Source organism: Buteo buteo, chromosome 13 (genome assembly GCF_964188355.1).
Source record: "Buteo buteo chromosome 13, bButBut1.hap1.1, whole genome shotgun sequence".
NCBI lineage: Eukaryota > Metazoa > Chordata > Aves > Accipitriformes > Accipitridae > Buteo > Buteo buteo.
The window spans coordinates 29,795,328-29,808,552 of record NC_134183.1 but is presented as its reverse complement, the minus strand read 5'-3'; the positions used below and the strand labels follow the sequence as shown (position 1 = coordinate 29,808,552).

Below are 13,225 nucleotides of genomic sequence, written 5' to 3'. Positions count from 1 at the left end.
GACAAAGACACAACACAGCTACCTACTCCTCAGGAAAATCTTTCATTGTATGTCACATGCTTCCTACCAGCCAGAAGAACAATAATTTCCTTTGTATAAAATACAATAGTGATGTCAAGTGATTCTCCCCAGTTTCAGGTAACCTTTAAAGTTAATAGAAATCTCATCTGATCTATTCATCACATGCATTTTGAGAAATACATGTAGAAATGATCAGAACAATTTTTTTAAAAACTGACACCAAAATAATTAACATATACTTTTACTGTTGACCTTTAACTTCCAAAAATCTTCTAGTGGACCTAAAGGTCCTTCGTGCATGAGCAACCCCAAGCTGAAGATAAGGTGGCACTAATAACCCCACTGGCCTTAGAGTCATACTTCTAATATACGCTCTGCTGAGGGGAGGAGGCAGACAAAAGGGGCAGTCAGCAGCAGACACTATGTGAAAAGGCATTGAGATTGTATCAGTTGCCTGCAGGGAACATTGCCCAACAGTGGAAAAATAGTTTAGGTCAACATTTTAAGTTCAGCAAGGTGTCTTCTGCAGGTTCGTCTAACGATTTCACATTGAGATACCCAAGGCCTGGACTGAGCTCTTATCTTGAAAATAGACCCAAATTGTACCAATTTGTTGTGAGGAAACTTTAAACCTATTGATGTAATTTATTTATGTCCTTATTATATTACTACACTGTTCCATCTGTAATTTGGTTAGTGAAATTGATGACAAAGCATATGTGTCAAGTGACAGGTTATGTGAATTTTTGCTTCTCTCCATTTAATTAAAATCTGTAAAGTTCACAGAAGCTATTAGGTTTATCACATGCAATATAGGTCATGAATCGGAGTGCTGATAACCCAGCTAAGAAATCTGCAAGCCATCTGGCTTCCTTCTGCTTGCTAAAATAAATAAATCAAAGAGGAAACTTCCTTGTTTTTGTAGGTCTCTTAAAACAGCAGCCAATAGCATGAGTTATTAACAAATTCTAATGGACACATGCTGTAACAGCAACCACATGCTGTCTCACATATTTTAGAGTAATATTCCATTGTTTAAACTAGAGTCACATGTCTAAAACAAGGCCTGCTTGCTTCAACTTTCTTACTATGCAATTTCCTGACCAACATGCAATGCCTGTGATTCTTCCAATCTTTCTGCTAGCATGTATCAGCAAAGAAAGAAGGCTAATTAATGTGCTGTACTCAGTAAACAAATGCTATCAATGAAAATTACTTTAACGGGCAATTTGTGTGCTTTTTGCAATGCAGCCACATTAATTGAAGACTAGCAGGAGAACAAGATGGCATACTTAATGCCCATTAACCTGCTGGAATGAGAACTATGTCACTGATTCAGAAGCCTTAGGTTCTACCTGTGGTGATTCTTGCCAGTAGGAAGCAAAGATCTTAACAGAACTTTTATTGCACTTGGCTCCAGCACACAGTAAATCCAGGATGCTGACATTATGTATAATTTCAGTATCTAGTCAAACGCTGTTTCAATATGTGCTCTGCTTTTTGCCTTCTAAAGAGAAATAAATTATGTTGAAAGATGAATGGGAGGAAGATTATTTTTTCTTGGTGGTGGTGAGGTATCTTAATATATGTGGGTAAATAAAACTTTCAGTATGATTCCTTCAAGACATTGAATTTATAGCATAAATCACCATCCACCACTGCAGTCATCAAAATACAGGCCACCTGGATCACTGAGCTGTTCTGCTTTTGTTAATCTGTTTTCTGTCATATCTATTTTCTTTCCTATTCTCTCACACATACGTGCTTTGACTTCTGGGAGTATATGCATATCATTCATGTAGCTAACAGTGTCTATTTGGCCGCTATCCATCACACACACAGAGAAATCTCTTCTGACCCATATAAGAATGGCTGTAATTGTCTTTCATTTCTTTTCCCAATACAGACTCCATGAGGAGTAGAGGAATATAATAATTCTAAAAAAGAAGAGTAGACTATGGAATCTATACAGGCAAGACTTTTCAAAGAGCTGCAGTTACTGCAACACAAGCAGGCTTTTTATTGTATTTTGGTTTTGGGTCAGTGGTTGATTTTCTATCCACATGAATTCCACATCTGGTAACTTAAAAAGCAGATTTCCTTGCTTAGGAACTGGACAGTTGGAATCCATATCTTGAGAGTAAGACATCCCTTCTAAGTGGGCATCCTTTAAGGAAGAACTGTCTCTATTTAGTCTCATAAAAATGTGGATGTCTAACAACAGGTGCAATCACACTTGAATTCATTCTCTTTATAAGTTTAATGAAGAAGGTCTCATTGAGGACAATGACTAAAGCAGATAAGTAACCACCTATGTGGTATCTTTTGGGTTGATATCCACATTCCAATAAGTCTTTAGTGGTGCACAGGTGATCTCCTTCTGATCTAGAATCAAACGCTGACTCACACATGATATGTTTTAAATTGCAGAAAATCCAGAATTTCTTCACTGATGCTGGTTAAGAGAGAAAAAGAGCCTGAGCTTTGTGTTTTCAGGACTTTTAGTTGGTCACCTATTGGACTGATTTTCTGTGAAGCAGTCAGGCACTAAAACCAATAAACTGACCTAAATTCCTGCTTATCTTTGCTGAGCTGCCACAGTTGTGGTTGATGAGTATACTCAGTGTATTTGGAAAATCAAGACCATCCTTTTGAAATATTATTTCTGTGCTCTAAAGGAATAAATAATAAATAAATAAATAAATATTAATTTAAGAGCCAGAAACAAATCATCAGGGTTTATTAAGAGGATCATAGATGACAAAGCCACGGCATGAACATGAAACGTGGGGTTGTTTATTACCACAGCAGAACAGGATGCCAAATTGTTGTAGGAAGTAGTACTTTAGGGAGGCTTAATTAGATTTACATTGTGTTCAGAAATGCAGAATGGCATATGCTGTCTACCCATACCTAAAAGGGTCAAGGCTGCCTATCATTAAGTGGCACTGAAACTTTTATATAACAGGTAATTTTAAAACTGCAAACAAATATGAATTTTAAAAATTACATTCAGACAAAAAGAGCACCTCATTAGCAACACCCTAAAACTCACTTCAGCCTGATACAGTGCATAAGAAGCATGTGGATGGTCTCGCGGGCTGTTAAAGCATAGTCAGTTTTGCATTTACAAATGCAAACATTTTAATTTACAATGTTATCATGAGACATGCAATAGAAATATTCTGCAACTAGATTCTTGAGCATAAAATGCTTACACAATATTCCTTTGGGCCAAGTGATTACATTCAAATTCTCTCTCTGTTGTATGGTAGAAAACTGCTTTTCTTTTAGTAGGAGCACATTGTTACCAAATAGGAATCTGATCATTTTATTTTCCAAATCAAGAAGGTGTACATTTTCTCCAGCTATTAAAGTTGTTCCAAGAGAAAAAGGTGGTCTCATAAACACAAATAAAAACAACAGCCAATAGTCCAAAAGAAAATTCCCCATGACAGAACTAGTGTCTTCACTACTCTTCTCCCCAAAGAGAAGACATGTCTGCAGATGAATCAGCAAAACAATGTATATAAATATATATTCTTCCCCAAGTATTATATGTGATTATATTCATTATTGATTTTATTCCTAACTTAAACAGGATGTGGCTTACTCCTCAAATAGGGATTGCTCATTATTAACATGGAACATTTTAAAATGTAAATGGACATGGGTATGGAGGCAATGAAATCTTAGCTTTTATTTTCTGTGTAAATTACCTGTGAATACTAATATCAAATTCACTTTCTTATTACATCTGCCTTCAAATGTAGATCTTGCAGTCTTCAACAGCAAGGAAATTTAGTGGAAAAGGTACAAAAGAAAACAAGAATAAGAAGAGGACAAGCCAAAGTAGGTTATTTACCTTAAAATGCCTTGGTTAGAATTTTTGAGTGAGGTTTCCTGAAAAATGTATTGCAGTATTTGCCCAGCTCCATGTCATATGTTCAGACTAAATTTACTTCCTTTTCATGAATACCTGTATGTTATGTTATTTACTCATATAAAAATAAAGCATCTTCTTTATATGAAAATATAACCTCTCCATTTCTAACACTGTTAAATGAAAAAGCTTTTTAAACACTCACATGTCAATTATATTGCTATTTTTGCAATACTGACTTTTGCTACATTTGAATTCTAAAAACATTTTCAAACTTTCTCTGGAAAATTTCAGAGCACTGGCATTCATCAAGAGAGGAAGGAAAAGAAACTTCAAAATAATTTTTCAGTTGAGGTTGTCCATCAAAAATACAGCCATGTTATATTGAGATAACCAACTACTGGGGCTATAGTTAAGAGGAAACACTAATGTTAAATCAGTCCTGCTTTACTTCCTAAGCAAAACATTAATAACAGCCCTCCCTTGGCATTAATAGCTCTTGAGAATTCATCTCATGTAAAACCTTGAATTAATTCTGATGCACACAGCAGGAACAACTCCATCATTTCAGAGATTAACATATTGGTAAAAATGGCATACTAATTTAAATCAAGTTATAAAATTATAATACTATGCTAGTTAATAAGTAACATAACTTAATCAAGATGAAAAGACATACATGGCTAAAGAGAAGCTAAACATGAAAACACAAATATTCATGAAACTCAGTACAGGAGTTCCTACATATGTAGTATAGATATATTATACCACAGGGGAACTGTCAAGCTTAATTATTCTGTGCAATGTTGTTTAAGGTCCTTGGAGAAAGAACATTAAGAACATATATATTACAAATACATTCTCTAGCTTTCTATTAGATGTACAGTACAGTAATTCACAGTGAGCTACATGAAGTGAAAGATGTTCACAGCAATAGCAGATGGTGCCATTATATCCTGCAATAAAAAGAAAACTTCACATGTTGTCGTGGTTTAACCCCAGCCAGCAACTAAGCACCACGCAGCCACTCACTCACTCCCCCCCCCCCCAGTGGGATGGGGGAGAAAATCAGGAAAAGAAGTAAAACTCGTGGGTTGAGATAAGAACAGTTTAATAGAACAGAAAAGAAGAAACTAATAATGATAATGATAACACTAATAAAATGACAACAGTAGTGATAAAAGGATTGAAATGTACAAATGATGCGCAGGGCAATTGCTCACCACCCGCCGACCGACACCCAGCCAGTCCCTGAGCGGTGATTCCCTGCCCCCCCCCCCTTTCCCAGTTCCTAAACTAGATGGGACGTCACATGGTATGGAATACACTGTTGGCCAGTTTGGGTCAGGTGCCCTGGCTGGGCATGAGAAGCTGAAAAATCCTTGACTATAGTCTAAACACTACTGAGCAACAACTGAAAACATCAGTGTTATCAACATTCTTCGCATACTGAACTCAAAACATAGCACTGTACCAGCTACTAGGAAGACAGTTAACTCTATCCCAGCTGAAACCAGGACACATGTTTATGTGCCTTCATACTTACTATAATTTTTAGGATGTACTGCAAAGAGATGGAGGAAATGAGATACATGTTCTGATTAAAAAATTCCATAAAATCAGCTTTCTGTAGGAAAAAAATGACATATTTCTTCTTTAGAAGACTCATTTGGAGTCCTCTGCTTTCCTACGGACTTCCTATAGCAAACTTTTCATTGGACAAATTAAGAATACGTGACAGAGCTCTTGTATCCCCAGGTCTCTGAGCAAAGCAGTGCTGTGTTCTAAAGTGATGAGACAGCTACTTCAGTATGGACAACATAGTAACAGGTTCTAATACTGTTAAAAATAGTTTTTATTAATTATTTACATATACTATCGAAGTTTACTATAGCCATTGCTGGTTTTCTATGATTTCTGTACTCCTGCAAAGGAGTATAGAGTTTGTGAAACCCTCTTCTACCATTTCACTCCCATCTGGAACACTGGAAGTCTTTCTGATCCTTGCCACATATCAGTATCACAAGGATTAAGAAATGTATTAGTGATAATACCAGTAACAGCTTATAAAATGCTTATAATATATCTTAATTCCATTGCAGATGAAAAGCACTTCAATGGGAATCAGATGGACAAAAATGATAACAAAAGTTTTAAATGGGGAACAGGAGTGAAGTGGAGAATTAAAGCATGAAGGCTTGGAAATCATAACTTCCCTCAAATACATTCTTGACAGTAGAGTAGAAAACCAGACATGATAATACTTACGTCATAGCTTGGTAAATATATTCAATTCCATAGCGCATTGCAAATTCATCTACAATTTCTTGTGCCGCGTCATCAAAGTACACTTTCCAGGCTTCATCACCTCTCACTTCAGGGATTTGTACAACACCATTAGATTTAACTTCCGTCAAGTAATGGAATAGATTCTAAATGTAAGAAATATTTCAAATAGGAATTTTCAGCTTTTAAGTGGCATTTTGAAAGTATATGCTATATAATAGTCATCAATATGTTCATTGTTAGGTTTTGTTTTGTTTTTTGAAATTTTTCTGAAGACTGGCACTAACTAGTCATCATTTGGTAAACAAAAAACCCCAAGACTCTAAACATGTTTTTTGTAATGGAACTCTGGTAATGCAGGCTTCTGATTCAGCATATTGGTCTGTCTCCTTGATATAAAGGTCACATCAGTTAACTAGCACTGAGAGACTGCAACATAAAATCGTGCAGAAACTTTCTCTTCTTTATCATATGCCCTTGCTAATGAATGAAATCGTGATGTTATAATGCTCACTACATAGTGCTTCAACTTTAATTGGATCTGTGAACAATAAATTTCAAATTCATGATTTAAGAACTGTAAGTTACAGGAAACCTATCAGAAATCCTGCAGAAGCCTCTCAAGTAGTGAAAGGCATACAATAAAGTTTAGGTTTAGCAACCTTAGGACTGAAGCTAGTGCTTAATTTGACTTTAAAGTCATAGAACGCTTCTCAGATTACCTAGTTCCATACGTACCCACAAACTTAGCAGCAGATTTTATTTCCTATTTTCAGTGACCAAAAAACTCCCCAAACTTTGAAATAATTTCAGTTTTGCTAATTAGCCCATAACAGTCCTGTGGATTATCTTAAAGCAATAGAATTTTGCTATGTACTTCACAGGTCAAAACATTTGCAATATCATGTCAAAATCTATGAGCACAATTTCCCTGAACATTCAATTTTACGAATGGTGAACAATGAGATTTTGTGGATACATACTAATGCTGAACTTTCAGCCATATACTATCTATCAACTTTCAGAAAGTACTTGTATTTTTAGAATAGAACTTCAACATGGATCACTGTTTGAGGGAAGAGGAATCAAATACAAAGAAAACCTTTTGAAAGACACACTGGTTTATCAGTGATTCCCCCTCCGCCCCCAACGTTGACAAAAGCAAACTAGACGATAGGAGAATGAAATTTTAGATTGTCTGTGCTTCTCCTGCTTTTTCTCGCTCTCTCCAAAATATGAATTAATGTAGCAGGAAAGAAGTCCTTTGCAATTAATAGCTATATTTCTGTAACATACAGAAATGGTTGTATCTTCTTGATGTTAGCAAGCATGTATGGAGCATCAAAATGCTAAACCAAATTCTGGTACAGGGAGAACTTTGCTGACTCCGCCTCTTCTTTTTTTTTTTTTTTTAAACTCCTACTGCGGGGAATGATCTGTTGGTGTTACACTGTTCTGCCTTTGACTCTGAACCTGATACGCCATCAGCAATACAAAGTGGGAAATCTAAAATAAACTTGTTCTGATGTGTAGCAGCAGCTATTTGTTTCAGTGTTCTAATGTTCTGTAGCCTTTTTTCCTTACCCATGCAACAACTGAATAGTAATTTCTATATAGTATGCTTTCTTTAACTTCTCCAACATACCTCATGTAGACAGGTGTACTGCACATGGTAGGGAGCAACTTTCTCCTCTCCTTTTATTTCAACATTGATTTTCAATCTAATGGCACCAGAGACAGCTGATTTATCTGTTCGCTTTTCTGAAGAGCAGAAAAATAATATATTATTAACTACCAAGAATACATACATGTTATGTGAAAAGCTTTCATAAATCATTCTAGCTTAATAAGAATGTTTTTGAAAGCCAGAAAGTCCTGCTGTTGAGAACAAGAGAAATTTTTTGCAATACCTCACACATGGTTCAGGCCATGAAGCAGAATATCAAACTATGAAGTAAAGAATCTTTCTTATTTTATCTGCCAAATTCAAACCATGCTGCACTGTGTTTTATTTAACACTTTTTCCTTTTCAATTGAAATTATTTCCATTTTTTATCTGGTATCTGTACTAATTATTATTATTATTTTCGCTATTGGTATTTTTCTTTAGTTATGAAGAATTTAGCAACAACCTGAACTACTATGTCCGAGAAACACAAAATGTTCTTAGCAGAACTCAATTACAAAGCTAAGCTGAATCTTAAAGAAGAAATGATATGAAGAACTTCGTTTACACTATCTGTACTAGCCCGTTCAGTTGCTGTCACTCATTGTGGAGGTTACTGATCTTCTTTGACTCCAATTTTCACTTTTCCAATCCATTGTAGTGGTATAACTGAGTCAACAGGTATTACAATTTTTATGATTCTTTCACAAAGTGTAATGGTATGAGTGGTGATGAACAGTACAATTAATAAGATTTGGCATTCCGCAAATCCAATTGTTCTGTTTGAGTATTTCACTCCTCTTTCCTCTGTATGATGTGACATACTGCAGTTGTATCAATGTGTGTATGCATCAGAATAAAATATGCAATTCTTTTCAGCATATTAGAATTATCATGAGCCATTTACCAATATTTCTTCTTAGATGCTGACTAAAAGGTTTTCATTCTAGAGTCTTCCTTTTGCAGAGCATATAGATTTTCAACGTTATTATTAAACTGCTTCCAGTCAAATCAGTTCAGCAAGATTTGCTTTTAAAATCCATTTCATAATAATTTACATCAGTATTTGTATCAGTTTAAGTCACTGAATTTTTTGCAGGAATAAAATTCAGAATTTATAATGACCCAATTATCTTACCTTTAAAAAATCTCATTATAAACAGGAAATAAAGCAAGGGTTTCTTTTCATTGTCAATAAATAATCAAATAGTTCCCTGACACACCTATATATATCATTGGGAAATGAAACACTAGGCAGTGAAACAAGGACTGTTGATTAGGAAACAAACACTCTACAATTTCAGAAAATTATGTCACATAATTCACCTGAAGTTTTCACAGAGCAAGCAACCTAGGTAAAATGTTACTATCACATTTTATTATCAAATATAGAAGATTAATTTTTAAAGGGTTACTCCATCTAGTGAACCCAAAGATATTTTTAGAATTAAAGAAGAGTTGTAGATTTAGAAGATTTAGATAAAGTAAATATATTCTGAGACACACTTTCATTGCTTTATTTCTAGTTTAAAGAATGATACTTAAGACCTGTCCAGACAAAAAAGTGCAGTCATTAAGGACAATAGAGCTTCAGCAGGCCCTCTTCAGTTTATGATTCTGCATGTAAATGTTTGACATATACAGAACAGAAAACTCAAGCAAGCAAGTTTCATGAAGGAACACAGCTGTAAACACAGTGAAAATCAAAGATGATTAGGCCCAGAATGGTACATAAATGATTTTTTTAAAATATGCGATAAAATGAATATGGACAACAAGCAAAATATTTGCTAGATTTTTCTATGTATCTTTGTAGATGTATTTCCCACAGAATGCTACTGTGAATGGACTAGTCTGAAATATTGGGTTTTCTTACACATTTTTAGTTTTGCATTAAAATGAAATATTTGTCTTTGATATTGTTGCGATTAGTCTGCTCTCTGTAATTTTCATAACTCTGGATCAAATTGAAGAAAGTATCTTTCATTTCAAATCAGCCTATAATAATTAAGCTTTTAAAAGTTGTATATTGGTACCAAAGCTATATATTTTGAAGTCTCAAATCTACAGATACTGAGATTCTACCTAAATTTGTTCTAAAAAATCAGTAGGAATCATACCTAAATTATACCATACATCCATCTCTCCACTCAGTGTTCTTACTTCAATGATTGTTTGCCCAAGGAAGTCATCTGATTCCTTTTTGAAATGTTGTTTTACTCTAGATTTGATGTCATCATCTTCATCCCATACTCTCACTTTTATTCTATCTGTAGAGTTATGGCATTCACTGTAGAAATAATAATAAAATACAAAATGTGAGTGATATGTAAGCTACATACATTCATACTGCTGTCTAATCCATTGTCCTCGATTTCTGTACACTTGCTTAACTGCATAAATTGACAGAATACAAACAACCTGCAACATTCTGTGGAATAAAAGGCCATACCACATTGCCAGGGACAAAACTACAATTACTCTATATAAGAGAAAGTAAAGAGATTAACTTGACTGAGTTATATATACATATGGATTGTATTTAGGAATGTCATTAACTCCTCATTAAAATTATTAATTACAATATATAATTCTTGATGCTATTATTTAGCAAATATCTTCGGAAAGGTACAGTTAGATGGGGTTTATTCATTTAGGAATATTATGTAGTACATACAGTAGACCACAAAAGTAGTAGCCTAGAATGTTATAATGCAAAATGTGAGAAAATCTTAAAGAATATTTCCAGTATGTGGCAGGAAGTTTTTGAAAAAAACCCAACAAGTATGCAGAAACATCACAGAAAGAAAAGACAGGCAATCAGAAAAACCTAGGGAAATAAGCAGCAGCTTTCTTTAAAAGATATATTACTTTTTGCCAAGACCTCCATTCCCTGGTAAGCAGAAGGAGTAGGGACAGACTGCCATATACCAAAAAATTCCTTGCAAATTCAAGTGGCTTACTAATCCCTCATGAGCTGAGTAGATTTGAGAAACTACTGGATGTATGAAAGAGTGAGGTGGCTTCACTTGCAATCTGCAGAGTTCCCAGTGGATAAAAACTTTTTACTCCCAGCTCCATCCTGCATATATTTGCACAGAAATGGAAAAGAAACTCTACTGCTGCTTATTCCTACAAGCCACAACGAGGACTGTTTACTATTGGTCAGTGTTGGCTTTTCATGACTTCACTGGAATATCCTAACATTGACTGCAGAAGTCTGTGGTACTGAAAACTTTCTGATGACATTTAATAGCTAGTACAGACCTAGCATCAGTTATAAGCCCTGTCATACTGATGCATCTGTACTAACAGGGTTTTTTTAACATTCATTCAATAATACTATAAAAATATTTTAAATATTACAAATCTTTCGTTATTTATAAATATAGCTTTAAAGTGTAGCAGCAAATTCTCATCTTCAGCAAGGTGTCAGTTTGACACTAGATTAAGAGTTCTTGAATTCTATTCCAAGCACTATCATTGCTCAGTGATCTGTCTCAGCGTTTCCAGCATTAAACCAATAATACTATAACTTATCTCCCAACTGGCATCCCTCAGGGGTGTTCTAAGAATTAATTAGTGACGGTTATGGGCTTTGGAAGTCTAAAGTGCTTTAAATGGTATTATTACTGTCAAGGCCAATCAGCCAGTAAAAATGGCATGCACAGCTTTTACTCTGCCTCACTGTGACATCATGCAGTATCACAGAAATGCTTGTGTCTGCCTGTATTCCAAATTTTAACATTGCAGATATCTCTGGTAATTAAAAACCACATTGTTCTGTGATTAGCAAAACTAATGAAGCCTAGTTTCCTTTTGTCTTATGACTGGCTTCCCTGACATCTAACTGCAATCACCTATTGAATCTTCTCCCACAATTGGGATTTTCATAAATTATCCCTTCATATGGACTCTGTGGTGCCTATTACGGGGTGAGATCATACTAAGGACACTGTTAAGGTCTCATCTCTGTCTGACCACCTATTTTCATAGAACATGCTGGATGTAGTACTAGGAAATCTGTGAAATTTCTCTGACGGACCACAACATTCAAAAGCTGTTGGCAAGGACATATAAAATATAGGAAGACACAGATGGATCAAATAAATATCTTTGCCTTAAGGAACTAGGCTAAACCCAGAAACCATTTAATTTTCCTAAAAGGTAGCCCTGAATTATTGCTTGACATTACTAGAGTCCTGAATTGCATTTAGCTATGCATCCAATAGAAATATTAAACAGGGGATTTCTACAGTGGCATAGGGAGATCCATCTCTGGTGAGGCATTTATGTGATCATCATCATCATATTCGTGCTATTAGTAGAAATGTTGTTCCTGCTTTGCTTCTCAGGGAGATGCTGCATACAAAAAGTCATTAAATGGTACTTCAGTACAAATACATATTTTTATTCTCCTAAGACAGCACCAATTTCCCTCTGATGTACACTTAGCTGATTAAGGAATATTTATTCAGATGGTCAGGATGACAGCACTTTTCCCTGATATCCTCATTTGTCTCTCCCACAATTTTTTCTCCTTTAATCTTAGGTTAGTGAAACGTGGTGAGACCTATCACAACCAATGGGTTTACTCACACATTCATCTTCATGTATAAACCTTTAGCACTGAGTCAGCTCTGCTACATGTTTGTAACATTCCTGTGCAAAACCCTCAAACTAGCACAGATTTGTGATGTAATAACAGAAGGGTGGATGAACACGTATTTCTACTGGCCTGCCCTGTGGTAGTGAGACTGCAAGGAGATTTACTATTAAAAGCTACAGAACTGTCTCTGCATGATTCTACTTACCTTCCCAGCCTCTCAGAAACAAGACTATATAATGAGGTGCACACTCTGCTTTAGTCACTGGTAATATCTGTGCGGAAGCTCTGTGGCTTTGCAAAAAGCATTAGGTAATATTCCTACTTCTGCTTACTCCGTCCAGGAAAATCAGCCCAGGGAGCTCGAGGCAAAGACAACATACGCTTTTTTCAGTGCTCCTCTTCTAGCCACTCCACTTTATATGCTCAGTAAAAGCGTTCGCTAATGTGTCATACAGGAAGGTGAGAAGTGAATGGTGCTTTAGCACACAGAGAATGAAGATATTGATATTTCTGAAAGCTAGAAAAGCTGCAGTATATTCAGAGATGCTAGATAGAAGAGATAGTTTTAATAATTTATCAACAACCTGGTGATGCTACATTACTTCTGCATTTACAGAATGCCGCACAGACATGAAATAATCCTCACAGCACTCCTGCTTATTCTCATGGTTAGAGTAATAAAAAATGTAATGATAAACTATCTTTACTATAGTAGCCCAATATAAATTTAATATTAGGTGCACTAGCATGACCTGATTGC

At 35.3% G+C, this 13,225-nt stretch overlaps 1 protein-coding gene across 2 annotated transcripts in view; it reads right to left on the bottom strand.

Moving 5' to 3' along the window:
• UNC13C (unc-13 homolog C) overlaps positions 1–13,225 on the bottom strand; it is a 216,271-nt gene that overhangs the window by 103,534 nt on the left and 99,512 nt on the right. For both annotated transcript variants that reach the window (XM_075045303.1, XM_075045302.1), the window contains 3 exons: positions 9,977–10,146; positions 7,836–7,951; positions 6,173–6,336 (listed from right to left, as the gene is read on the bottom strand). In XM_075045303.1, coding sequence (XP_074901404.1) covers positions 6,173–6,336; positions 7,836–7,951; positions 9,977–10,146 — 450 coding nt within the window. The remainder of the gene's footprint in view (positions 1–6,172; positions 6,337–7,835; positions 7,952–9,976; positions 10,147–13,225) is intronic.